We start from the raw sequence: 27,132 nt of genomic DNA on the forward strand, positions 1-27,132 counted from the left end.
TCCCTCCTCCACTTAGGGATATATCACTGGTAGAAGAATTGTTGACATTCCCTGAAGAACTCTTTACCTGAAAAGTTAGAATACTGACAGTGACATCTCTACTAGTATGTTTCTAAATGTGTGAATAGTTGGATTAAGCGAATAATAATTGGTTCCCTTTCCATAACATATACAGAGAGTTAAATCATTGCCCTCCCCAAAATGACTCAAAAGCTGTTTGTTAGAAAGTGCATGACTTGAATTTTGGTCATTCTTTATAATCTAACTAACTACTGCCATATATAAGTGAAAAACAATTGCAAAGGGCAGTATAAATTCTCAGCGTTAATGCCTGTGCCTTAGTTAACTTATCTGTGTGATGGGAATAACTCTTTACTTGGAGTCACTTGGAAATGCTTTTCAAGAGCACAATAGTTACATTGTCTTTCACATGGACTTTTATAAATCAGCAGAAATCAATCGAATTTTCACTGTGCAACAACAAATGTGACTTTCTGCCCTCTAGATAAATATTAGCATGCCCTGCTTTGTCAGGGTTTATTGGAACATTTTCCTTATAGAAAACAATCCGTTAGGCAGCTTGTCCTTTTCTGTGTTTGTGATACCTGAAGAGATCCAGAACAATGATGTTGACATTGTAATCCATTTATGAACATAATCATTAAGTCATAATCTGTCACCATTAAAGTGGACTTAAGAAATTAGGCACTATGTCATTTATCTTAATTCTTGGATGAATTAAGATTATCATATTAATTATATTAATATGATCAATCATTAATATGATTATTCTTGAGTAATCTAAATTTATATAAACTTGACTGATGATATTTTACAAGTAATAAAGTTTGTTACATTAATAAATCAGTCTCTTCACTTAAGTTAGAAGAAACATTTACATTTAAAAAAGTAAATTTAACAAAAAGCATATAACTTTACTATTGACATACACATTTGATTATATATGTAATGTATCTCAAATTGTGAATTAATTCCCTAAAATATTCATTGGCAATTTTAAAGGTGTTTATAGACAGAGTAACAGGAATCCCAACAGTATTTTGTAGCCTATGGTAGATTTTACGATTAGGATAATCTTTCATTCTCCAAGTCCTACAAATCAAAGTAATTCTAGAATTTTTTTGTTGTTTCATAGGAATAATGTGAGGTGTAGCAAATAAAGAAAACTACAATAAGTTACTTGAGAACTGCTGCTATAGTAAGAATGACCACATACTTGGATATTATAGACCTTTAAGACTCTTGAGAATCTGAGCTTCCATAATAAGATACACCTAGAATTGTTATTCATATTTCAACAAAGTTTGCAATAAAAACATTTTTGAACTTCCATGGAAATCTCACAGGTCATCTTTCTCAACATGCAGTTTAAACAGAATTGAATGTAATCATTGTTTATACAGAGTAGTGTATATTAGAGGTTAAAAAAAAATCTTGTAAATGAACACAAGTCAGAATAGAAAAGACGCATGAAAAAGGAATTCCCATAAATTCTCATCTTCTGTAAAATATACAGCAAAATCTTATTCATATGAAGTATGATTCATTGCCACAAAAAGGATATAAACAATACTTTTAACATATGCATTTAAATTGCTACTTCCTATAGGAAGAGCTAACCTTGCTTTAAGACAAAGTCAAGTGCTTTGGACTCTATTTTAAAATATTATACCTGGTTTGATGCCTTTCTATAAATATTATCATTAGCTCTGGGATGGTGGGAAGCATTATAACTGGTAAAGTAAATACAGAGTATCACTAATACCTGGGATTCCGTAGACATTTTTCAGAAAATGTTTATTTTAGTCTACGAGTATGATTTGCAAAAACGTAACATTACTATATGTTGAAACCATTACTATAGTTGAATTTCACCTCATTTCCCTTCTTGCACCATGGGTGCATAATCTAAATCTGATCATGAGGAAACATTAAACAGACCAAAACTGAGAGACCTTCTACAAATTAACTGACCAGGATTCAGCAACAGTTATGAAGGGTCATGAAAGCAAGGTCATGAATGTTGGAGGAACTGTCACAGATTGGAGAGGACTAAAAATACACAATAGGGGACTTCCCAGGTGGCGCAGTGGTTGAGAATCCACCTGCCAATGCAGGGGACACGGGTTCGAGCCCTGATCCCGGAAGATCCCACATGCCACAGAGCAACTAAGCCCGTGCACCACAACTACTGAGTCTATGCTCTAGAGCCTGCAAGCCACAACTACTGAGCCCACGTGCCTAGAGCCCATGCTCCGCAACAAGAGAAGCCACTGCAATGAGAAGCCCACGCACCGCAACGAAGATAGCCCCCCGCTCACTGCAACTAGAGAAAGCCCACGCGCAGCAACGAAGACCCAACACAGCCAAAAGTAAATAAATTAAATAAATAAATAAATAAAATACACAGTAACTAAATGCAATATGGCTTCCTGGACAGAGAGGACATTAGAAGGAAATAAGGTAAAATTTGAATAAGATCCGTACTTTAGTAAATAGTAGCATAGCATAGTATCCCAGTTTTGATCGTTGCAAGTGGTTATAAGTTAATATGAAGCAAAACTGAATGAAGGATGCATGTGAACTCTCTGTACTCGTTTTGCAACTTTCCTATAACTATTTTTAAGTAAAAAGAAAAAAAAAAAGATGACCCCAAAATAGATGGCTGTGCTGTTAAACAAACAGGATTGGAGGTAGGAAACAAGAATTTGTTTTTTGGACATGTTAAATCTGAGATGTCTTTTAGACTTGGAATGAAAGAAATAGTCATGAACAAAGGAATTAGAAAATTTGTATTTATGTCCAAGTAATGTATAACATGGCTATGAAGCTTAATGAAATTTTTAAGAAGATCATTTATTGGGCTTCCCTGGCGGCGCAGATGGTTGAGAGTCCGCCTGCCGATGCAGAGGACACGGGTTCGTGCTCCAGTCCGGGAAGATCCCACATGCCGCGGAGCAGCTGGGCCCGTGAGCCATGGCCGCTGAGCCTGCGCATCCGGAGCCTGTGCTCTGCAACGGGAGAGGCCACAACAGTGAGAGGCCTGCGTACCAGAGGGAAAAAAAAAAAAAAAAAAGATCATTTGTTTAAAAAAAACTTGAAGGTATAATTAATAAATTATTAATAACCTGGAACTTAAATATTTATGATTTCAACAAAACATTTCTTCATGAGAAGTATTTCTTGATGAAATACTTTCTTCACTTTGTTTCAAGGACATCTGTAGTCTCCTAGTTTTCTTCTTTCGTCAATAGTCAGTCCTCAGACTCTTATGTTCATTGCTCCTAATTTTCTGTCCTTTTAATATTTGATTACCCTAGGGCTTGTTTCTATACTCACTGCCTGGTGATTTCATCCAATCTCATAGACTTACATACTATATAGATACTGACACTTCCAAATTTCTATCAACTGCTGATTTTTCCTGTAAACTTCAGATTTATATATCCATTTTCCAACTTCACATCTCCACTTGGCTGTCTAATAGACATATCAAAGTTACTCTGTCCAAAACTACACTCCTAATCTTCCCTCACAAACCTGCATCTCAACTGATTGTATCCTACCATTTGCTCAGGTCAAAAATTTTTGAAGCAATCCTACTTTGTCTCTCTCTGTCTCTCTGTCTCTCTGTCTATCTCTCTCTCTCTCTCTCTCTCTCTCTTTCTCTCACACACACACACACATACACACACACACACACACACACACACAGACACTCATATCCAAGCCATCAGCAAATTCTGTTGGTACTACCTTCAAAACATAACCAGGGCTTCCCTGGTGGTGCAGTGCTTGAGAGTCTGCCTGCCAATGCAGGGGACACGGGTTCGTGCCCCGGTCCAGGAAGATCCCACATGCAGGGGAGCAGCTGGGCCCGTGAGACATGGCCGCTGAGCCTGCGCATCCGGAGCCTGTGCTCCGCAAGGGGAGAGGCCACAACAGTGAGAGGCCCGCATACCGCAAAAAAAAAAACAGAACCTAACAAATCTCACTACGTCTACCAGTACCATGCAGGTCCAAGCCACCATCAGCTCTCACCTGGTTATCATCTCTTGACTAATTGCCCTGATTCAGCTTTTGTTCCCCTCACAGTACACTCTGAACCCAGCATCCAGACTGATTCTTTTCAAATGTGAGTTAGATTGTGTCACTCTCTGCTGAAAACTCTCTAATGCTCCTCTTCTCATTAAGGGTATAAGACAAATTCCTCTCTGTTCCCCTGCACCATCTGGCCCTATTACCTCTCTATACTTACTGCCTACTACTCTCAGTCATTCCACCTCAGCCACACTGACCTCTTCATTATTTCTTGAAGGTGCCAGACATGCGTCTGCTTCAAGGACTTTTCACTCTCTACTCACTTTCTGCCAAGTGCTCTTCCCTCAACTATCTGTATAGTTCACCCCCTCACCACGGCAAAGCCTCTACTCACAATCAAAGACGACCAAACACCAGCACCATGAGTGAGAGTCAGCAAAAAACAACAAAAAACAGATTTAGGTTCCCAATAACTAGCGTTTCAGAATACAGAACAGCTATGTATGGAGTATTTACAGACATAATCACAGAGACGAACATTTCACCTATTGACCAACAGTATAGGATGCAGAAATCACTCTGGACATTTCATTCAGAAAAGAGTATTGTTTTGGTTTTTTACAGGAATTTAGTACTTAATATGTTGGAAAGGCAGGGGTTTAAGAAATGAAGCCAGACACCATCGCTAGACTTTTGGCTTCATCACTAGACTTTTGGCTTTAAGGTCACACTTGGAAACTGCAACTACTCTTGCTGCTTTCTCAACCACTGCCACTGCCAAGGCCTCCCACCCTTAGGAATTTGGAGTCAGTCCGGGGAACGTGGAGCTGGCTGCTTCAACTACTAGTGGTACTAGAAGTGGCCCATCAGCTTCTACCATCACAGGAAGCATCACCTCCGTCTCCTTTTGAAAGTTTATATGAAAATGATCCCCAACCTAGAAGTCTAAAACCAGCCAAACAACCAAACAAATGTGTGTGGGGAGGGAAGACATGTAATCCCCCCTTCCGTCCTCCAAAATGTATTCCCTCTGTATCTTTTTTTCAGGAAACTACTAGAAAATGTGCTTCATCAAAATGAGGGGGCAAACGAAAAGGAAGATATCAGGTAAAGAAAAAGGCAATCTAGCACAGAAAAAGAAAAGGGAGGGGAATCCCCAGGTGTGCCCCAGGTGTAGAGACTGCGGTCCAGACTGCAGCAGTGTCACTTAGGAGACAGGCGTAGCAAGGGCTGTCATCACTGTGCCCTCTAGACAAAGCTACTGGGACATTTACTCCATGACAAGGAGGGAATAAACCAGGAAAAATGAAAGAATGAGATACATGTAATGGAATCCAAACTAGGAAAAAGTAAAGGAATTCCTAAGTTGTCAGCAAAGGGAAGTCCCAAAATGACAAATAGGCAGAATGGAGCAGGCCCAGAGCATCAGTAGATAGAGGGGAACAAAGGTCTGCAGGAGGAGTAACTCCAAGAAAAAAGATTGAAACTAGTAATAGAAGAGATTGACCTTGTACTAAGAGCTATTGGCAGGTGTGGGAACTTGGCAATAGGTACAGACAACTAAGCAAATGAAAAACAAGGCAATTATTAACCTATAAGAAAAACAAAAAGAAAGAGAGAGAACATAATCATAGTATACTACAGTACTCTGCAATGAATAATATTTATGTAAAAAATAATGTAAACTCTAGATATCAATTTAACAAAAAGGTAACTTTTTTAACCAACAGAAAACGGTGATACCAGAAACCTAAATCTTTATCTACCACGAAAGGACATCAATAGATAGTCTAAAATTAATGAATTGACAGATAGCAGTACCTGAGTATTATGCAAAATACAAATGTGGTGATGTACAAATTCTAGACAAACAGCTACAGAGTTGAAAATGGGGGAGGGAACAGGGGAGTAAATACCTTAATAAAAATTAATTTTAAGAAGATCACACATGAAAAACAAAACTATAAAAGGACTAAAAACAATAGATAGGAGAATATCTTTACAATTTTGGAGTGGGGACTGCTTTCCTAGCCCAGAAACCCAAAAGGGAATGAATAATTTGATTGTACAAAGTGAAAGCCTTTTGCACATGTAAATATTTTAAAGCAAAGTTCAGTAATATTCTGAAATCAATTGTGGTAATGGTTGCACAACTCTGAATATACTAAAAACTGTTGAATTGTATATTTTTAGTGGATGAATTGTATGGTATGGGGATTATATCTCAATAAAGCTGTTTTTAAAAAGACTTAAATCGTTGGGAGAAAATATTTGCAACATATACATAGGACAAGGGATTTAATACTTTATATATAATGAGCTTCCTCCTCTAATTCTTTAGAAAAAGAAAAAATAAGAAAGTAAACAAAGGAGATGTAAAGGTAACTCACAGAAGAAGAAATTCAAAGGACCAATAAAAATATGAAAATATTAGTAATCAGAGAAACCCAAATGAATACAAAAATGAAATGACATTTTTTTACCATATTGACAAAAAAGAGAACTATTGATAATACCCAATACTGAGGAAAATAGGGGAAAATGGCCCTCATGCACTAATGGTAGGAGCTTGAAAGTATCTACTGCCTTTCTGAAGGCAGTTGGGAAATATCCCTGAACATAGAAAATGTACATACTCTTTAACCCAACAATTCCAGTTTTAGCAATCTCTTGTATCTCCCACATATGCAAAGTTATGGATTCAAGGTTATTAACTGCAGAATTGTTTGTAATAGAAAAAATGGAAAAACTTAAGTGTTTACCAGTTTGTAAATAGTTAAATAAATAAAATATATAGGTGCATATATGCCATGGAATATTATGCATCTATTGAAAACCATTGAGCTAGATTCATGTGTACTGACATAGAAAGAGTTTCACAATAAATTATTAAGAAAATAGACGGCTTCCCTGGTGGCGCAGTGGTTGAGAATCCATCTGCCAATGCAGGGGACCGGGTTCGAGCACTGGTCTGGGAAGATACCACATGCCATGGAGCAACTAGGCCCATGCGCCACAACTACTGAGCCTGTGCTCTAGAGCCCACAAGCCACAACTGATGAAGGCTGCATGCTTAGAGCCCGTGCTCCGCAGCGGGAGAGGCCACCACAGTGGGAAGCCCACGCACCACAGCGAGGGGTAGCCCCCGCTCACTGCAACTAGAGAAAGCACGTGCACAGTAATGAAGACACAACTCAGCCAAAAATAAATAAAAGAAAATAAATTTATTTTAAAAAAAAAGAAAAAAAAAGAAAATAGAGCATGTTGTAGTATACCGTGTATGGTGTGTGATCATATTTATGGTTTTTAAAAGTACAAGTTTGTGTGTATGTGTGTGTGTGTGTGTGTGTGTGTAAAGATAGACTCCAAATGTTAACAGGGCGGACTTCAGCTTTTTGCTCCATATTCTTTTATTTTTACTCTTTTAAAATCACCTCTTAATAATTTGTTTCTAGTATTTTAAAGAATTTGAATTCTAAAAAAAACGGAAGTCAGGTATCTATTCAGATCTTCTGAATCAGTCTCCAGGGGTGGAGATTGAGCATATGTATTTTTTAACACTCAAGAGGTGATTCTCATGCATAGCAAAAATTGAGAATGTGGAAAACAGTACAGTAATTCCTCAAAAAATAAAACAGAATTTCCATATGACCCAGCAGTTCCTCTTCTGGGTATACACTCCAAAGAATTGAAAGCAGGGACTCTAACAGGTATTTATATACTCATGTTCATAGCAGCGTTATTCACAAGAAGCAAAAGCTAGAAACAACCCAAATGTTCATCAGTGGATGAATAGATAAACAAAATGTGGTATAGCCACAGAATGGAATATTGTTCAGCCTTAGAAGAGAATTAAATTCTGACACATGTTACAAATGGATGAACCACTATGAAAACATAATGCTAAGTGAAATAAGACAAACACAAAAGGATAGGTATTGTGTGATTCTATTTATGTGAGATACCTGGAGAAGTCAAATTCATATAGATGCAGCAAGTAGATTGTTGATTGCTGGAGGCTCAGGGGAGGGGAAAATGGAGAGTTATTGTCAAATGTGTACAGTTTCAGTTTGGGAAGATGACCGAATTCTGGAGATGGATGATGGTGATGGTGGCACAACAATGTGAATGCACTTAAGGCCACTGAGCTGTACATTTAAAAATGGTTAAAATGGTAAATTTCATGTTACATATATTTTACCACAATAAAAATGTTTTTAAAGACTTGAGAAAAACTACTTTTTCACTTCTTCTTGTGTGATGCATCTCCATTTATTTCGAAAGCTTCAACTATTGTCTGTATACTGATAATGCACACATCTATACCTTCAGAAAAAATCTTTCCTCAAACTTTAGTCTCAAATATTACCTGGTCATCAGATATCTCATACCTCAAACTCAAAATGTTTAAAACACCATCTTCTTTCCAAAGTCTTCTGTATTCTGTTTTACCCAGTTGCCCAAATCAGAATTCTGGGTCACCATTGGCTCCTCCTTCCCCTAAACTCAGTCTCAACATCCAATTGATTATTGAGGCCTGTCGATATTATCTTCTACATAGTTCTTTTTTTTTTTTTTTTTTCCTGTGGCTGCGTTGGGTCTTCACGGCTGCGCGCAATCTTTCTCTAGTTGCGGCAAGTGGGGGCTGCTCTTCGTTGTGGGGCTCGGGCTTCTCATTGAGGTGGCTTCTCCTGTTGTGGAGCACAGGCTCCAGGCTCATGGGCTTCAGTAGTTGTGGCACGTGGGCTCAGTAGTTGTGGTTCGCGGGCTCTAGAGCACAAGGTCAGTAGTTGTGGCACACGGGCCCAGTAGCTCCACAGCATGTGGGATCTTCCCGGACCAGGGCTCGAAGCCGTGTCCCCTGCATTGGCAGGTGGATTCTTAACCACTGCACCACCAGGGAAGCCCTTCTAACTAGTTATTGAACTTGTCTCTTTCTCGCCACCTACACTACTACTACCTTTGTTCAAGCCAAATCCTTTTTCACTCAGATTAACAGAAGAGCCTCTTAACCAATCTCCCTGCCCCCAGGATTACCCACTCCCTGCCAGAGTGATTCTCCTAGAGTGCAGATCTGATCAGGGCACTCTCCTGTGGCAGAGGATGCTAGCTAAACACCAAACAGTCTGCTCTCCCTTCCACAGCATTGAATATAGAGTAGAGAATAGAGTGTCCAGCCGGCCTTTCCTCTACAGGTGGCCACAAATCTATAAGATTTATGAATACTGTGACATCTTCAGTTTTAAATTCCAGCCTCCAGCAAAGTGCTTGATCCATAGGAGATAGTCAACAAAGATTTGTTGAATGAATAGATGAATGATTAAATGATGAATTCTGGCCTCTAATATCTTGGTCTCAAAATGCTCATCTATAAAATAAAGGGCTGACCTAGATGATCTCTAAAGACCCTTCCAGCTGTAAAATTCTGTCATTTGTACAAAGCATTATGAAATGATGTTTTGAATGTAGAATTCCTAGAGGGTGTATATCTGTCCCACTTACCTGGTACTTGGCAGATGTTATTTATATTCTTAGACATTTTATGGTTTTTATTATGTTTTTTCCTTGACTAGACTGTATACTCGTTGAGGGCAGGGACATATATATAGTTCTCTCCTAGGACCTAAGACGGGTCATTTTATGAGTAAAATATTGAATAAATATTTGATAATTGTTTAGGAAAGATGATGCCCTATCCTGATTCACTAAGTCATGATAAATACTTCATGAATTCATAGTCTGTTTTCATAAATATTTAGAAATTTTTAATCTCAGTATTAAGTCATTGTCATCATAAAATTTCTTCATATGTGTTTTTTCTTTCATTCTTTTTTTTTATTATTCTATACCAGTCAGAGTGTTTTATTTAAAAAACCAAAATGAAGCAAAAAGTCCTTCAATCAGAAAGTCTGATTAAATTCAGTATTAACTCAAGTTCTCAGAAATCAATCGAGGAAAGCCAACAGGTGCATCAGAGAAAAGCTGGCAGCTGTTGACAGTTCTTTGGTGGAAAAGTAAGTTGCACACTTATACAAGCTGCCCTAATGATCATCAAGCCCAAGTTATGTTGTCCAAATACAGGTTTCAAGATACACTAAAGAAACCATACAGACACCCCCACCAGTATAAAAATTTGACAATGAAGTTGAAGGATGTAGGAAAGTCAAGTATGACAACACACGTGACTAATTTATAAAATAAGACTGTTAATCCTAGAAAACTAAAATGGGGAGACCTCAGGAACAGTAATGAACATAAAATGAGGGCTAATAGCAAATGAAACAACCCCAAACATTTCCTAATGACTAAGCTACAAAATGACAGCTTAGGAGACTATTAACATGTAGTTTTTCTTCTGGCTATCAATCAATACATATATTAAATTAGGTAAATTTTTTTCCACTCAATTGCCATCATTTCTTTCTTTTCCCTAATTTTCTCTTGCAACATTTTTCCTTTGGCTTGACCAGTTGAACTCAAGAGGTTTGGAACCTAAAGTGAGCATCAACTCATTATTGGAATAGCACTTGGGAAATGCAATTGTAGAAAAGACAAATTTGTGCAGCGTTGGTGGTATAGTGGTGAGCATAGCTGCCCTCCTAAAAAAGACAAATTTTAACTGAAGTGGCTTGACAAAGTTAGGCAGCCATTCTCAATGTGACAGTGTCCCCCTGTTAATCAGTAGGTTAATGGCTTCTCTTGGCTGGATCGCATGATCCTGCACGATAGCGGCATGCTCCCTGGTGGGTAACTGCAGGACTATGTGTGCAAATACCCACCCATTTAAGCTTACAAATAAATACAAAGCATTGTTTTAAACCATTTAAGTAGAATAAATATTGCATTTCTATTGGCCTGGTTTTCCTCGTGAACTAGCTTGGAGTGCTGTGCATGACACAGAAGACACAATAGTTAATTACTTGCTACTCCAAGCTCCTTAGACTTCAGTACTTCCCGCTCTTCAAGCCTCAGCACTTTTTTTGCAGCAGTAATGGTATTCCTCGTTAGCATTGCCACTGTCATGGGACCAACACCCCCCAGGGACTGGAGTGATGTAACCGGCTTTCTTCCTGACTCCTTCAAAATCCACATCTCCAACCAACTTGTGGTTAGCAGTTATGGGATCTTGAATTCTATTTATTCCCACATCAATGACAGCTGCTCCTTCCTTAATCGTATTGGCTGTGATCAGATTTGGAATGCCTGCAGCAGAGACGACAATATCTGCAAGAGCTGTATGTTTCTTCAGCTGCTCCTTGGGAGTGTAAGGATGAGAAATTGTGACAGCGGCATCACCTCCAGGATGTTCGTGCGCCCCTCCGGTGTGTAGTAACACTGCAATGGGCACTCCAACATTTTTTAACCTTCCACCCACACCCACATTCTTCCCTAGGGTTGGAATGCCAGTTTGCTTAATTATTTCCTACACACCCCGTGGAGTAGCTGGTAACATGGAATTCTGGTCCAAACACATTCGCCCTACGTTAATTACATGAAAGCCATCGCCATCTTTGGAGAAACAGCATTGCAGATCTTTCTCTCATCAATGTGCTCTGGAAGAGGCAGCTGAACGAGGAGGCCATCTACATTATCATCATTATTTAGTTTATTGATTAAATTCAACAGTTCGTCCTCTGAAATTGAAGCTGGTTTCACAATTGTCTCACGGTTGATTCCCACATCGGCAGCTACTCTGGTTTTGTGGAGGACAGAGGAGTGACTTGTGGGATTCTCGCCAACCAAAACCACGCTCAGGTGCAGTCCTTTGTCGCCTGACGCCACCCACGCTTCCACCTCCTGCTGCACTTCCTGCTTGATCTGCTTGGCAAGTTTCCTTCCAGCATTGACAACAGCTTCATTTAGGACTGCTGATTGCTGGAAGGGGCGATGGTGGAGGCAACAGCTCTGTGCCGGGCTGGAGCAGCAGGGTGGCTAAAGTGGATACGAGGGACGCTGCAGCCATGGCCAGCGCCCTCTCTTTCATTCTTTAAAAAAAGAAAAAGAAAAAAAGCCAAGACACTGAAGCAACCTAAGTGCCCCATCAACAGATGAATGGATAAAGAAGATGTGATATATATATTACATTATATATATAATGTATATATTACGTACTATGTATATAGTACGTATAATATATATAGTAATATATACTATAGTATATATATAATGGAATATTACTCAGCCATAAAAAAGAATGAAACCCTACCATTTGCAGAAACATAGACGGACCTAGAGATTATCATGCTAAGTAAAGGAAGTCAGAAAGACAAAGACAAATACCATATGATATCACTTATTTGTGGAGTCTAAAATATGACACAAATGAACTTATTTACAAAACAGAAATAAAAAACAGACTCACAGACATAGAAAACAAGCCTATGGTTACCAAAGGGAAAGGGGAAGGGGTGGGATATTTACAAAACAGACTCACAGACATAGAAAACAAGCCTATGGTTACCAAAGGGAAAGGGGAAGGGGTGGGATAAATTAGGAGTAAGGGATTAACAGATACACACCACTATATATAAAATAGATGAACAACAAAGATTTACTTTTTAGCACAGGAAACTATATTCAATATCTTGTAATAATCTATAATGGAAAAGAATTTGAAGCTGTACACCTGAAACTAACACAATATTGTAAATCAACTATAGTTAAATAAAAATAAATTTTTAAAAATACTCAGTACACATTTTAAAACTTGCCTTTGTCAATTAACTTTTTTTAATTAAAAGACTTTTATTGAGCAATTATAGCTTCCATACACTCCATCACTCCCTCCCCCCACATTTCCCCTATTTTTAACATCTTGCATTAGTGTGGTATATTTGTTATAATTGGTAAGCCAATATTGATATATTACTAACTAAAGTTCATAGTTTACATTAGGGTTCACTCTTTAAAAAAAATTTATTTATTTATTTATTTTGGCTGCGTTGGGTCTTCGTTGCTGCACGTGGGCTATCTCTAGTTGTGTCGAGCGGGGTTACTCTTCCTTGCAGTGCGTGGTCTTCTCATTGTGGTGGCTTCTCTTGTTGTGGAGCACGGGCTCCAGGCACATGGGCTTAGTTGTGACACACAGGCTCAGTAGTTGTGTCTCACGGACTCTAGAGTGCAGGCTCAGTAGTTGTGGCACATGGGCTTAGTTGCTCCGTGGCGTGAGGGATCTTCCTGAACCAGGGCTCGAACCCATGTCCCCTGCATTGGCAGGTGGATTCTTAACCATTGTGCCACCAGGGAAGTCCCAGGGTTCACTCTTTGTGTTGTACATTCTAAGGGTTTTGATTAATGGGTCCAACACTACAGTATCCTAGAAAATATTCCTTTCACTGCCCTAAAAATCCCCTGTGATCTATCTATTCATCCCTTCCTCTCCCCAGTACTTGGGGACCACTGATCTTTTTACAGCTTAACATATATTATAGTTTGAATCATACAGTATGTAGCTTTTTCAGATTGGTTTCTTTCACTTAGTAATGTACATTTAAGGCTCCTCCATGTCTTTTCCTGGCTTAATACCTCATTTCTTCTTATCACTGAATAATATTCCATTGTATGGATATGACACAGCTTTGTTTATCCACTCACCTATTAAGTGACATGTTGGTTGCTTCCAAGTTTTGGCAATTATGAATAAAGCTTCTACACACATTCATGTGCAGGTTTTTGTGTGGACATAAATTTTCAGTTCATTTAGGGAAATACCAAGGAGTATGATTGCTGGATAGTGTGATAAGAGTATGTTTTGTAAGAAACTTATAAGCAGTTTTGTAAGAAATTTCCAAGCCGCCTTCCAAATTGTCCATAAGTTTTTGCATTCCCACCAACAATAAATAAGAGTTTCTGTTGCTCCACAACCTTGCCAGCATTTGGTGTTGTCAGTGCTTTGGATTTTGACCATTCTAATAGGTATGTACCAGCACCTCATTGTTTTAATTTGCAATTCCCTAATGACATATAATGCAGAGTATCTTTTCATATACTTATTTGCCATCTGTATATTTTCTTTGCTGAGATGTTTGTACAGATTTTTTGCATCCTTTTAATTGGATTTTTTTATTATTGTTTTTGTTGAGTTTTAGCGTTCTTTGTACATTTTGGATACTAGTGCTTTATTGATGTTTATCTGTTTTGCACAGATTTTCTCCTAATGTGTGGATGGATAATCTTTTCATTCTCTTAACAATGTCTTTTGCAGAGCAGAAGCTTTTGGTTTTTTGGTTTTTTGTTTGTTTTGTTTTGTTTTGTTTTAAATGAAGTTCAACTTGTCAATTTTTTTCTTTGTTGGGTCATGTTTTTGGTGGTATATCTTACAAGTCATTGTCAAACCCAAGGTCTCCTAGATTTTCTTCTATGTTATCTTCTAGAAGTTTTACAGTTTTTCACTTTAAATTTAGGTCTGTGATTCACTTTGAGTTAATTTTTGTGAAGTGTGTAAGGTCTTTAACTCGATTCATTTTTTTGCAAGTGGGTGTCCAGTTGTTCCAGCAACATTTGTTGAAAAGGCTATCCTTACTCCATTGAATTTCTTTTGCTCCTCTGTCAAAGATCAACTGACCATATTTATGGGGGTGTATTTCTGGGCTCCCTATTTTGTACCATTTCTCTGTGTGTCTTTTGCTAATACCACACTGTCTTGATTGCTGTAGCTTAAGAGAAAGTCTTTTTTTTTTAATATTTATTTATTTATTTTGGCTGTGCCAGGTCTTAGTTGTGGTACACAGGATCCTCGTTGTGGCATGCGGGATCTTTAGCTGTGGCACGCAAACTCTTAGTTGTGGCAGGCATGTGGGAACTAGTTCTCTGACCAGGGATCAAATTCGGGCCCCCTGCATTGGCAGCACAGAGTCTTACTCACTGGACCACCAGGGAAGTCCCTACAGAAAGTTTTAAAGTCAAGTATCATCAGTCCCTGGATTGTCCTTCAATATTATGTTGGCTATTCTGGGCCTTTTGCCTTTCTATATAAACTTTAGGATCAATTTGTCAATATCCATAAAAATAACTGGCTGGGATTTTTAGGGATTGCATTGAATCTATAGATCAAGTTACAGAGAACTCACAGCTTGATAATATTTAATTTTCCTATCCATGTACATGGACTCTCTCTCTATTTATTTAGATCTTTCTGATTTCTTTCATCAGAGTTTTGTAATTTTCCTCATATAGATCTTGCACGTATTTTGTTAGATTTATACCTAAGTATTTAACTTTATTTGGTGCTAATGTTAATGGTATTATCTTTTTAATTTCAAATTCCAATTGTCCACTGCTGGTAAATAAGAAAACAATTGATTTTTGTATATTAAATTGTACTTTACAACCTTGATATAGTTGCTCACTAGTTCCAGAATTTTTTTTTTTTTTTTTGGTTAACTCTTTGGGATTTCTTACATTGACAATGATCATCATCTACAAAGACAGTCTTATTTCTTGCTTCCCGATCTATAAAAATAATATTTTTTATTTCCTTTTCTTGTCTTATTACATTAGCTAGGACTTCTGGTATGACATTGAACAGAAGTGGTGAGAGTAGAAATCCTTGCCTTGTTCCTAATCTTAGCAGGAAACTATCTAATTTTTCATCAGTAAAGTTTTATATCTAATATTGACTTTTTTATGTTCATTTTTGTTATTAAAAGTAAAAATTTTTAATATATAAAATAAAGGAAATAATTATAATCTATTTTTCACCATCCAAACACAATATGGTAAAATGTGGGTATTTTCTTATAATTCTATGTATTGGTTATAGCTTTTATTACATCATTATAATCATACTATTATTCAATTTATTTTCTGGATTTTTTCAGTTAGTTTTTTATCTTCAACATTTTAATGTTACTATATATTCTTTGAAAATGTTAATGACTCTACAACAGTTCACCAAATGAATATTTCATGCTTTAGGTAATTATTTTCTTATGAATAAATCCTTAAATTATTTTTAATTTCCTTCTGTCATAAATAATGCTGCTATAAAAATATTTGCACATATAGCATTTTATATATTTGTAATAACTTATTATGATACATTTCTGAAGTTATTAGATTAAAAGATATGACAAAAATCTAAGGTTTGTGATATATTGAAAAATTGCTTTCCATGAATATTGTACAAATTTATATTCTAAGCAGCAATGTCCTACAATCTCATCAACACTGATTTTCATTACTTATATTTATTTTGGCTAATTTTATAAAAGAAAATATTATATAGTTTTTTTTGTATGTGTTTTTGTTGTTGCTTTTATTTTTGGCTGTGTTGTGTCTTCATTGCTGCACGCGGGCTTTCTCTAGTTGCAGCGAGCGGGGGCTACTCTTTGTTGCAGTGCGCGGGCTTCTCATTGCAGTGGCTTCTGTCATTATGGAGCATGGGCTCTAGGCGCTCAGGCTTCAGTAGTTGCGGCATGCAGGCTCAGTAGTTGTGGCTCACGGGCTCTAGAACACAGGCTCAGTAGTGGTGGGATACGAGCTTAGTTGCTCCACGGCATGTGGGATCTTCCTGGGCCAGGGATTGAACCCGTGTCCCCTGTGTTGGCAGATGGATTCTCAACCACTGCGCCACTGGGGAAGCCCCTGTATGTGTTTTTAATTACTGGTCATTTAAATTTTTTTCATTAGCTACACAGTCCTCTTTGTATATTTTTCATTCATGTTGTTTGCCCATTTATTTGATTTAGAGTATTTTCCTTATTGATTTGCAATGAAATACTTATATAACAAAAAGTTGGCCATTTTCTTTCTATATCTGCTCATTTTTCAAGTTTGTTATTAATCTTCCAATTTTTATTTTTTCAAATATTTTAATTATAAATTATATGTGATCATATATACATAAGATCATACAAAATATATATTTATATAATTTCATATTTATTTCTGTTTTCTTCTAGAGTTCGGTGGCTCTCTCTTACTCTCTCTCTCTCTCTCTCTCTCTCTCTCTCTCTCTATATATATATATATATATATATATTTTTTTTTTTTTTTTTTGTGAAAGGAGGGATTAAAATTTAAGGGAAGTGGTCAGTCTAGGCATTGTAGAGAAAGCAACTTTTTTTTTTCTGGCTGTGCCACATGGCTTGTGGGATCTTATTTCCCCATCCAGGGATTGAACCTGGGCCCTCAGCAGTGAAAGTACAGAGTCCTAACCACTGGACTGCCAAGGAATTCCCTATATATATGTACATTTTTTTAATTGTGGTAAAATACACATTACATAAAATTTACCATCTTAAATGTCTGTGGCTATATATTTTTGAAATAAATATATTTGTGAGGGTTCAAATTATTACATTAAATTTTTTTATTTTTAATAATCATTTCATAATATATACATGTATATCAAATCATTATGTTGTATACCTTAAACTAAAACGATGTTATACGTCAATTAAATCTCAATAAACCTAGAAATTTTTTTTTTTTTGGCACGCCACACAGCATGCGGAATCTTAGTCCCCCGACCAGGGATCAAATCTGCACCCCCTGCAGTGGATGCGTGGAGTCTTAGCCACTGGACCACCAGGGAAGTCCCAAACCTGGAAAATTTTTATTTTAAAATAGGGAATTAACTGCATCAACTCCATTCACTTAACAGACAGTGATTAAGCATTTACTCTGATAAGCGATGATAAAAATTTAGATAAGAGATATTCTTACGGTCTAGTAAGGGAGACAAACAACTCCCGGATTATGTGATAAATACAGTGATAGAGGTATACATAGTATACCATAGGTACATTCCTTCATTCAACATATAGTTTAGGCCCCAGTTATTCAACAGGGAACCAAACAGTAACGGTCCTTATTTTTAAAAGAGAGAGAAATGACAGTCAAACAGAGGATACACATAAATGTATTGTATGTTAAGTGTCAAAACAGCAAAAGCATGGGCTGCCATGGGGACACAGAGAATATCCATCTAAATTATATCAAACTGGCTTTTTTCACTCCCTGGCTGCCTGAGGATCAACTGCCATCATGAATGACACTGTAACTATCTGGACCAGGAAGTTCATAACCAAATGACTACTTCAGCAGAAACAACTGGTCACTGATGTCCTTCTTCCTGGGAACACAACAGTACCTAAGACAGAAATTCGAGAAAACCTAGCTAAAATGTACAAGACCACACCAGATGTCATCTTTGTATCTGGATTCAGAACCTATTTTGGTGGTAACAAGACAGCTGATTTACAGCTCCTTAGATTACACCCAAAAAAATGAACGCAGACATAGACTTGCAAGACGTGGCATGTATAAGAAGAAGCATACCTCAAGCAAACAGCAAAAGGAATGCAAGAACAGAATGAAGAAAAGTCAGGAGACTGTAAGGCCAATGTTAACGCTGGCATAATGTGAGCTGGAGATTGGACACAGGTGGAGTAGATTCTGCAGTGACTTTATCTGCAGCGATTGTGAAGATTTTTCACAAGAAGATTGATAAACTAAAAAAATGTTTTAATCTAAATTTAAAAATAAATAAAATCAAACTGGGGAGTCAAAAAGGCTTTCCAGAGGAGATACTGAAGTTTTGAAAAACAGGTGGACATGAGCTAGTTGAAAGGGGGAGAACACATCCTATGCAGAGAGCAGAGAGCACACGTACCAAGGCACAGGGATGGGACTGATCAATGTGTGCACAGCTATTTAGAAGTTATTTGTTATGGCTGCAGGGAAGGGGGTTACTTGTGGTTAACGGATGTGAAATGAAGCTAAAAATGTAGGCAGGAGCCAGAACTTAGTGTCTCTTATGCTAAATCCTAGCGTCACTTCCTGAATAATCCTTACCTTTCACATAAAAATAAGTAATGTTCACTGAGCACTTACTATGTATGTGTCAGTATCTGCTCGAAGTGCTTTACATGTATTAACTCATTTAATCCTCACAATAATTCAGGCAGTTGATACTATTATTATGCCTTATCTTACATGAGAGGAAACTAAGGAGCAGAAAGGTGAAAGAACCTGTCCCCAGTCACACAGCTGTATGACTAGCAGTCTAATTCCAGGGGCCAAACTATTAACCACTCTGCCTCTCATTAGTATGTGATGCTTCAAATATTTAAAACTTTAACTATTTTCAAGGTTATTTGGAGGCTATAGATTCTGTAATATTTCTTTTTATTTATTCTTTTTGCAGACAAGGCTCTTTAAATTGTTTTTTAATGTTTTTATATCTGAAGGTAGTAAACAGCTTCACTATTTTTCAGGTTTTTTTTTAATGATTGCCTATTTATTCTTTAAGTGAACTTCCGTAATAATTTTGTTGAACTAAAATTTGGGATTAGAGGACTTTGGTTAAAAGTACATTAAATGTATAAATTAAATTGGAAATGACTCAATGCTTCCACCCAAACAATTATTCAGTGTTATATATTTCTTCATTCATCTTTTTTTTAATTTATAAAGACATTTTCATAATTTTCTTAAAATAGATAGCATTTAATAAGATTATTCTTAGATGTGTTGTAATTTTCGTGGAAGTGTAATATCTTATGTTTTTTAATTCTTTATTTTGGGCATATAGGAATACTATTTATTTGTCCATAAGATTGTTTTTCCTGAAATGTGAAAAATAAAATTACCACTCAAAAACTATAAAAATAGAAAAGGTATACACTTTGCTCAATAATGTCCAAAACATTCAGAAGAGATTTGGATCCATATGAAAGGCTACAAAGAAACTATGGCATTTTATTCACTGTTGATGTGTGTTTGTTACACATTGGAACTATTGTCACATGCATTTCCATCTAATTTTTCCAATAATAAGAGAGAAGGTGACGTGTTGGTGAGTGTAATAGAGCCCCCTCCCTCAAATTACGTTGCTCTCCATGACCCATCCTAAGTCTCACAGTTCAAGCTAATCATTGACAGAGCTTTACAATCACAAGCTTTTTTACTGAAGTGTTGATAAGACAGTGGAGCAGCTAGTGGCAAATGAAGCCAGGCTGTGCGGCATGATCTCCAGGGAATGAATGGATTTTCTTCAGCACCGATGAAAGAAACATACGCTATAGGAAAACAATGTCCAGCGGGGGAGTGCAAAGATCTGTCATCCTGTCAGCATTTATTCTCCTTCCAGCCGTTACTGGATTCTCTGGAGACGGAAGAGCTATATGGTCTAAAAATCCTAATTTTAGTCCGGTAAATGAAAGTCAGCTGTTTCTCTATGACACTTTTCCTAAAAACTTTTTCTGGGGTGCTGGGACTGGAGCATTTCAAGTGGAAGGGAATTGGAAGACAGACGGAAAAGGACCCTCTATATGGGATCATTTCATCCATACACACCTTAAAAATGTCAACGGCACAAATAGTTCCAGTGACAGTTACATTTTTCTGGAAAAAGACTTATCAGCCCTGGATTTTTTAGGCGTTTCTTTTTACCAATTTTCAATTTCCTGGCCAAGGCTTTTCCCCGATGGAACAGTATCAGCTGCTAACGCAAAAGGTCTCCAGTACTATAATACTCTTCTCAACGCTCTGGTACTTAGAAACGTTGAACCTATAGTTACTTTATACCATTGGGATTTGCCTTTGGCGCTGCAAGAAAAATATGGGGGGTGGAAAAATGAAACCGTAATAGATATCTTCAATGACTATGCCACATACTGCTTCCAGACGTTTGGGGACCGAGTCAAATATTGGATTACAATTCACAACCCATATCTAGTCGCTTGGCATGGGTATGGGACAGGTATCCATGCCCCTGGAGAGAAGGGAAATTTAGCAGCTGTCTACACCGTGGGACACAACCTAATCAAGGTACTGTACAGCTGACTTATTATAGCTTCAGAGGATAAAGAGCAGGAGTTTAAAAGAAACTCTAAGAAATGTATCTTCCATTTAAATAACTTTTTATTGAAATCAACTCAATTAATTTTAGTCTAATTCACAAGTTCTATCCTTAAATTTCATTCTTAGTGTATGTTTTATCTATCTAAGCTATTATTAATATATTAATCCAATTATTTTCCTTAAATATTGCACTTTTTAAATTAACTATTTTTAAATCTACTGTTGTACATCAGAGCATGAGAATGTGAGTTTACTTTCATTCTGTGGAAAACCAGTCCTTTATAAATTTAATTGAAACCCTTTTCTGACCACATGCAACAATTTCAGAATTTTATGTTAAGGCATGACCATTTCAAATATGTATTTGTTGTTAGTCTTGCTATTCTTAGTGATATTTAGAAATAGTGAGCTAAATAAATGTTAGCTAACTGATGATACATATTAAATGCAGGAATTGAAATAAATGTATTTCACAGTTGGTTTCATTTGTATTACATGGCAGGAAAGATGAGATTATTTGTTCTAGGAGCTAAAATTAAACTAGTACCATAAAAACTGGGAAGAATGTGCTTTAAATGTTTTAAAGGAGCATATTTCAAAAGCTAGAGTTTATGCTGGGAAATGCTAAAATGATTAAAACGATAGTGAAAATGTAAGCAAAATAATAGCTAATATTTATTGAGTGCTTACTATTTACCGCAGATGACATTAAGCATATTACATGCATTATCACATTTAATCCTCATGATAACCTTATGAACTGGGTCCTATTATTATCCCCATTTTAAAGATGAGCAAACTGAAGCTTAGTGAGATTAAATAACTTGCCCAAGTTTACAGAGTAAAATGAGCTGTTGTCAACATGGAATTTATAAATTACAACATTAGTAAACATTGGATGACTCTATTAAGAATATTTTTAAAAGAGCAATCTTTCAGGAATTTTCAAGAGATTTCATCTCACATTGAGGCTAATATCTAGAATCAGACTTCACTTTTTGAGCTAAATAGTTTGCTTGGGAAAAATAAATTACCCTGGACACCTGCTACCTTTTGAAAATGAAAAAAGCTTTACTAGTAGGGTTCCATAATGTGCTACGAGATGTAATTTGATTTTTTAATAATCAAATGTTAAATATATAGAAACAAAAATGTATAGGAACATAAAATTACTCCATGTCTATATTTGCACATACAAAATATGTTAATCCTTCTTTTCTTTTTGAACTTTCTGGTTTATTATACGTGTGCATTGCACTGTGGTTCAGTCACATCTGCCCTTGCAGTTAACAGATTGCATTACAATCTCAAGGTCATTTACATAGCTCTGAATATAGCTGTATATAGAACATATTATTAATATGTGGGTATACTGTGATTTGGCAAATAGGCCTCAAGGGGAGAAAAATTATAGCTATTAATTATGAAGGTTATAATATATTTTAGAAAAAATATTCCTTTTATTTAGTTCTTTCAATTATTAAAACAATACATGCTTGTGTAAACTGAGAAACATCAGATTGTACCAAAGGGTACAAAATGAAAAGGTTAAATTTCTCCCTCCCTCTCCACCGGATAATCCCAACCTCAAGAAAACTAGTATTAGTAGTATTTTATATAGTCTTTTTAAAGTTATCTATGCAAATACATGCACATATATGCTTATTCAACTTTTGTGTAAAGAAAAATATTCTAAATTGTTAAAAAGTGTTTGGTTACCTGGAAAAATGTTAACAATTAGAATTATCATAAAGAATATGTTTCAGTGATTCATTTAAAGCCTTAAAAACTGACTGATAAAAATACACAAGAAAAAGTTATAACTAACAAATAGATACTGCTTCCAAACCTATCCTAGCAAAGCTATATTTTCAGATGTTTTTCATTTTCCTCTAATTTAAGATAAACTGCCTCTAACACAAGATTAACACTCTCTGATAGTAAGATAAATTTTATAGTTTTAAATTGATGGATTACATTTTTAAATTATTATGTTTTCCAAATAATTTCTTTCATCCCTTTAAAGTTTCTAAATCACAAACCTACATAAGGAGCATGAGGGGTCCTTTGTAATTAGTTAGAAAGTGAACTCTGCTGCATAACCCAGTGGCTTACAGCACCAGAGAGAAATCTTGCAATAGTCTGGCGGCCTGAGGTGAACTAGATTTTCTCACTTGCTCCCTCTCTGTCCTCCTTCTAACATAGAAAAGATTAATTTGATATTTTATGTTGCAATGAAGTATTTCTTCCTTATTATGCCACATTGTGACCCAGAAGAAGCATTCTTTAGGACTATTTTTTTGTCCAAGAATATTTATTGAGTTAAAAAAACTAATATAAAACTAAATTCATGGGTGGTTTATAGACCACTTTATTCCCCAATCCTCAGATATTGAAAAGATTTCACAGCGCCTATTGCAATGTTTCTAGCTCCAGGATGATGCTGAAAACGCCAACTCAGTCTGAAATGTCCTGGTTTGCAGGAAACCTAAATGGTCTAGGCAGTCCTGAGACTGACCTGGAATCTAGACTCCACTTTATGTGGACTTGGTGGCACCTAGAGCAAGTCTCTCAGGTAGAAATTTACCATAACCACCCCTACTAATAGATGCTCCACTCTGAGTTTTTTACAATATTTGGAACAGAAAGAGGGTGATTTTTTTGGCCTTAGCCATCTCTAAGCACTGTAATCATAGCTTTATATATTATCTATAATCTTTACAACAACCTTGCCAGGTACCTATTATTATCTCCATTTACAGAGTGACATTTCTACCAAGCATCATGTCACTCCCTTGCATAAAATCCATTAGTGGCTTCCCAAAGTTTTAGGGATAAAGTCCCAAGTTTTCATCAAGATCTTCAAGACACAACCCCAGCCTCCATTCCCTCCTTCCCCATCCCTCTCCTGTCCCCATCACTAATGCCGGGGACAGGAGAGGGATGGGGGCCATCCCCATCCCTCTCCTGTCCCCATCACTAATGCCGACCCCTCGTACCCTACTCTCCACAATAATGCACGACTAGGAGTGCCTTAATTTTACCTTACTATTCCTCTCCACTCAGCCTCTACCAACTCTTTATCCAGCTAGAACACCCTCCTTACTCCCTGCTTTATCCATCTAATGTCCTTCAATACTCAATTTAGTCAGTCACCAGCTCTAAGTTCTCCTTGACTTGTTAGGGTTAGTGTCCCTCCTGAGGGCTCCCATAGTAAAATGTGCTTGCTTTTATCATAGCAGTCTTTTCATATGGTACTTTTCCATCTCCCCCAACTAGCCTGAGAGTTCTTTGCAAGGAGAGACTATTTTTCATGTGCTTTATGTTTCCAGCACGTAGCACAGAATATTAGGTACATGATAGGTATTAAGATTTGAGGAATGAGTGGTTTAGGATTTCTATCTTAAACCTTGTAATCAAAGAACCAATCTCAAGTTCAAAATTCATATTTCATTGCATTCTTCCTAATTCTTGAAATATTGCTTATATTAATCCAGTGGTGTGTTTATAAGTTAGGACTCTTGGTTGCAAGAGACAGAAACCTAATTCAAGTTGGCTTAAGCAAAAATGTGCATTTTCCTATAACCAGATCACAGGGATGAATGGACCCAGTAACCAGGACACTCTCAGAAGCCCTTTATCTCAGTCTCTCATGTCCATTTCTTCTTGTGGGTTCTCCTCATTCTCTCCTTTGTAGACGAGAGTTCTCTCTCCCAAGTTCAGTTTTTAAAACCCCAGAGACAGATCCTAGCCTGTTTGGCCTATGCACTCATGCCTCAGAGCAGCAGAGCCACGAGTTTTCACATTAGTAAAGGCAATAATGGCGTCGGTTTTTATTCTATTTTTAAAGCAGTAAATATGCATAATAACTGAAATTTATAGATTCCATCCCCTCCTCCTTAAAATGAAATATCTGAGAGCATCTGAGTAAACATGCAGGGAGGTTGGAGGATATGAGATTGCTCATAAGATGGTAACTCATTCAGTTTATTACTCCACTAAATACTGCCAGCTTCCATGATAGTTCTGACCACTTCATGGCTTTAAATTATTATCTTTCATAGATGTGAACTGTTTACATAGTACCAGGATTTCTCAACCTGGGCACTATTGACATATTGGGCCAAATAATTCTTTCTTGTCGTGAGTTATCCTGTGCATTACAGGACGTTTAGCAGCATCCCTGGCCTCTACCCCCTAGATGACAGTGGCACCCTCCTCCACAGGGTTACAACAACCAAAATTGTCTCCAGATGTTGCCAAATGTCTCCTGGAGTTGGGAGCGGGGGGCGGGACAAAATTTCTCCCCCTTCCCTCCCATGAAAACCACTGACTTAAACCTATAAATTGGCAACTGGTTAAAGACATGAAGCATAAAAAACAAGAAGTTTGAAATAGAATCAGTATGAGGGATGTAAAATTGTCTCAGTTTTACAAAATTGACTCAAGGAGATTTTCACCAGACCTGTAAGTCGCATACAATAGACTCTAATTTATGCCATATCAGGATGTTTTTAGAGAACAAACTATTCTTTTAAAAATGTTAAATGAGGAAATAATGTTGATGATTGTATCTAATTTGGCTTTTCACACTTTGGGAATAAAGACTGTTCCAACTAACTTTGTGTTATTTGTAAAATACTTGAAAGACTTGCCCCAAACTATTTCTCTTATATAGTTATTTATGAACAAAACGGTAAACTTACTTTTTGAAAGCTTGTACTTTTTTAAGAGCAAAATTCAAGAATTCAAACAGAATGTTATAGAAGCAATATTATAAATATATAAATATTTATCCATTTTTGATGCCATAACACTGTGTTTCACAAAGTTTGGGTATTTTGTGCATCACTTCATGCTGGCTTTTTTGCTGCCTTTTTTGTTTGTTTGTATATCCAAGTACCACATGCACTATTATTTATTAAAACAGTTTTCTTTAAAAATGTTTATTTTGGGCCTTCCCTGGTGGCGCAGTGGTTGAGAGTCCGCCTGCCGATGCAGGGGACACGGGCTCGTGCTCCGGTCCGAGAAGATCCCACATGCCGCGGAGCGGCTGGGCCCGTGAGCCATGGCCGCTGAGCCTGCGCGTCCGGAGCCCATGCTCCGCAACGGGAGAGGCCACAACAGTGAGAGGCCGCGTACCACAAAAAAAAAAAAAAAAGGTTTATTTTGAGGGGAGTTCCCTGGTGGTCTAGTAGTTAGGATTCAGTGCTTTCACTTCTGTGTCCCGGGGTTCAATCCCTGGTCAGGCAACTCACAAACCGTGTGGCCAAAAAAAAAAAAAAAGGTTATTTTGAAAGGAAATTTTATATCCTATTATACACGAAACACCAGGATTTTCCAATATCCTTAAAATAAATATGTAACATTTAAAATAAAAAAATGTTCATCTTTGTTATGCCCAATGTCATATCCCATACAAAAAGAGGTAGGTGTACCAGCCTTGGAAAAGACCACTGAATATGTAAATTTTATTCTGCATTTTAGTATATATTCAGTCGTAAAACCAAACACATTGTGTCATTTAAAAATGTGTCATAAAATGCTTTTTCTTATGTAATTAAAATAATTTGAAAAATATTTATTAAATGGGAAAATGCCAATACTTATGTTTATGTATATGAGTATTTTATATATGAGTATTTTATTTTCTGAATATTTTAAACTTGGAAATAAACTTTTCAGTACAATCTTTAAAGAAATAGACTTATATAAAATAAAATATATGTCAACACTTGTTTGTATACCACACACAAATAATGAAATGATTTTTTAAATTCCTCAGGAGCTCAAGAGATTGCCTAATACTGTGAAAGAGGGTTTCAGGACAAGAAATGTTGGGAAACTCTACTCTAGGTCAAGGCCTCACCCATTTGTTCCTGAGCCTAGGATAAGACTTGATTTATTCCCTATTTTTCCACCTCTTTGAGGAACTTTGTCTTAGCATTTATTGGCATCATTCCCTCAGAGAAGGTCACAAGAGGCTGCATATGTATTAGGTGTTCAATAAATAATATTTATTTTCTATTTAAGGGAGATCTGCCTTGCCCCAGAAAGTATTTAAAATTGTAATTGAATAAAAGTGGACTTCAGACACACACACACACACACACACACACACGCACGCATGCACGCACACACACGCACACCAACCCAGATACTGGCACAAACATATAGTCTTTTCAGAACATGCAAATCAATTTCTGTGTATACCAGCTTCTATTAAAAAGTTTACATTGAAAGCCCATCTCAAAACAAGGT

At 36.8% G+C, this 27,132-nt stretch overlaps 1 protein-coding gene and 2 pseudogenes across 1 annotated transcript in view; 2 read left to right on the plus strand and 1 right to left on the minus strand.

The window, feature by feature from the left end:
• Positions 1–10,974: 10,974 nt before the first annotated feature.
• LOC103069143 (bifunctional methylenetetrahydrofolate dehydrogenase/cyclohydrolase, mitochondrial pseudogene) lies at positions 10,975–12,025 on the minus strand (annotated as a pseudogene).
• A 6,026-nt stretch (positions 12,026–18,051) lies between these two features.
• LOC103074559 (40S ribosomal protein S24 pseudogene) lies at positions 18,052–18,432 on the plus strand (annotated as a pseudogene).
• Positions 18,433–20,013: 1,581 nt separating this feature from the next.
• The window catches only part of KLB (klotho beta), a 34,416-nt gene continuing 27,297 nt past the window's right edge, over positions 20,014–27,132 (plus strand). Inside the window, 1 exon segment of the mRNA XM_007449430.1 lies at positions 20,014–20,838. Coding sequence (XP_007449492.1) covers positions 20,014–20,838 — 825 coding nt within the window.

This window comes from Lipotes vexillifer, unplaced genomic scaffold, assembly GCF_000442215.2.
Source record: "Lipotes vexillifer unplaced genomic scaffold, Lipotes_vexillifer_v1.1 scaffold153, whole genome shotgun sequence".
In the NCBI taxonomy this organism is placed as follows: domain Eukaryota; kingdom Metazoa; phylum Chordata; class Mammalia; order Artiodactyla; family Lipotidae; genus Lipotes; species Lipotes vexillifer.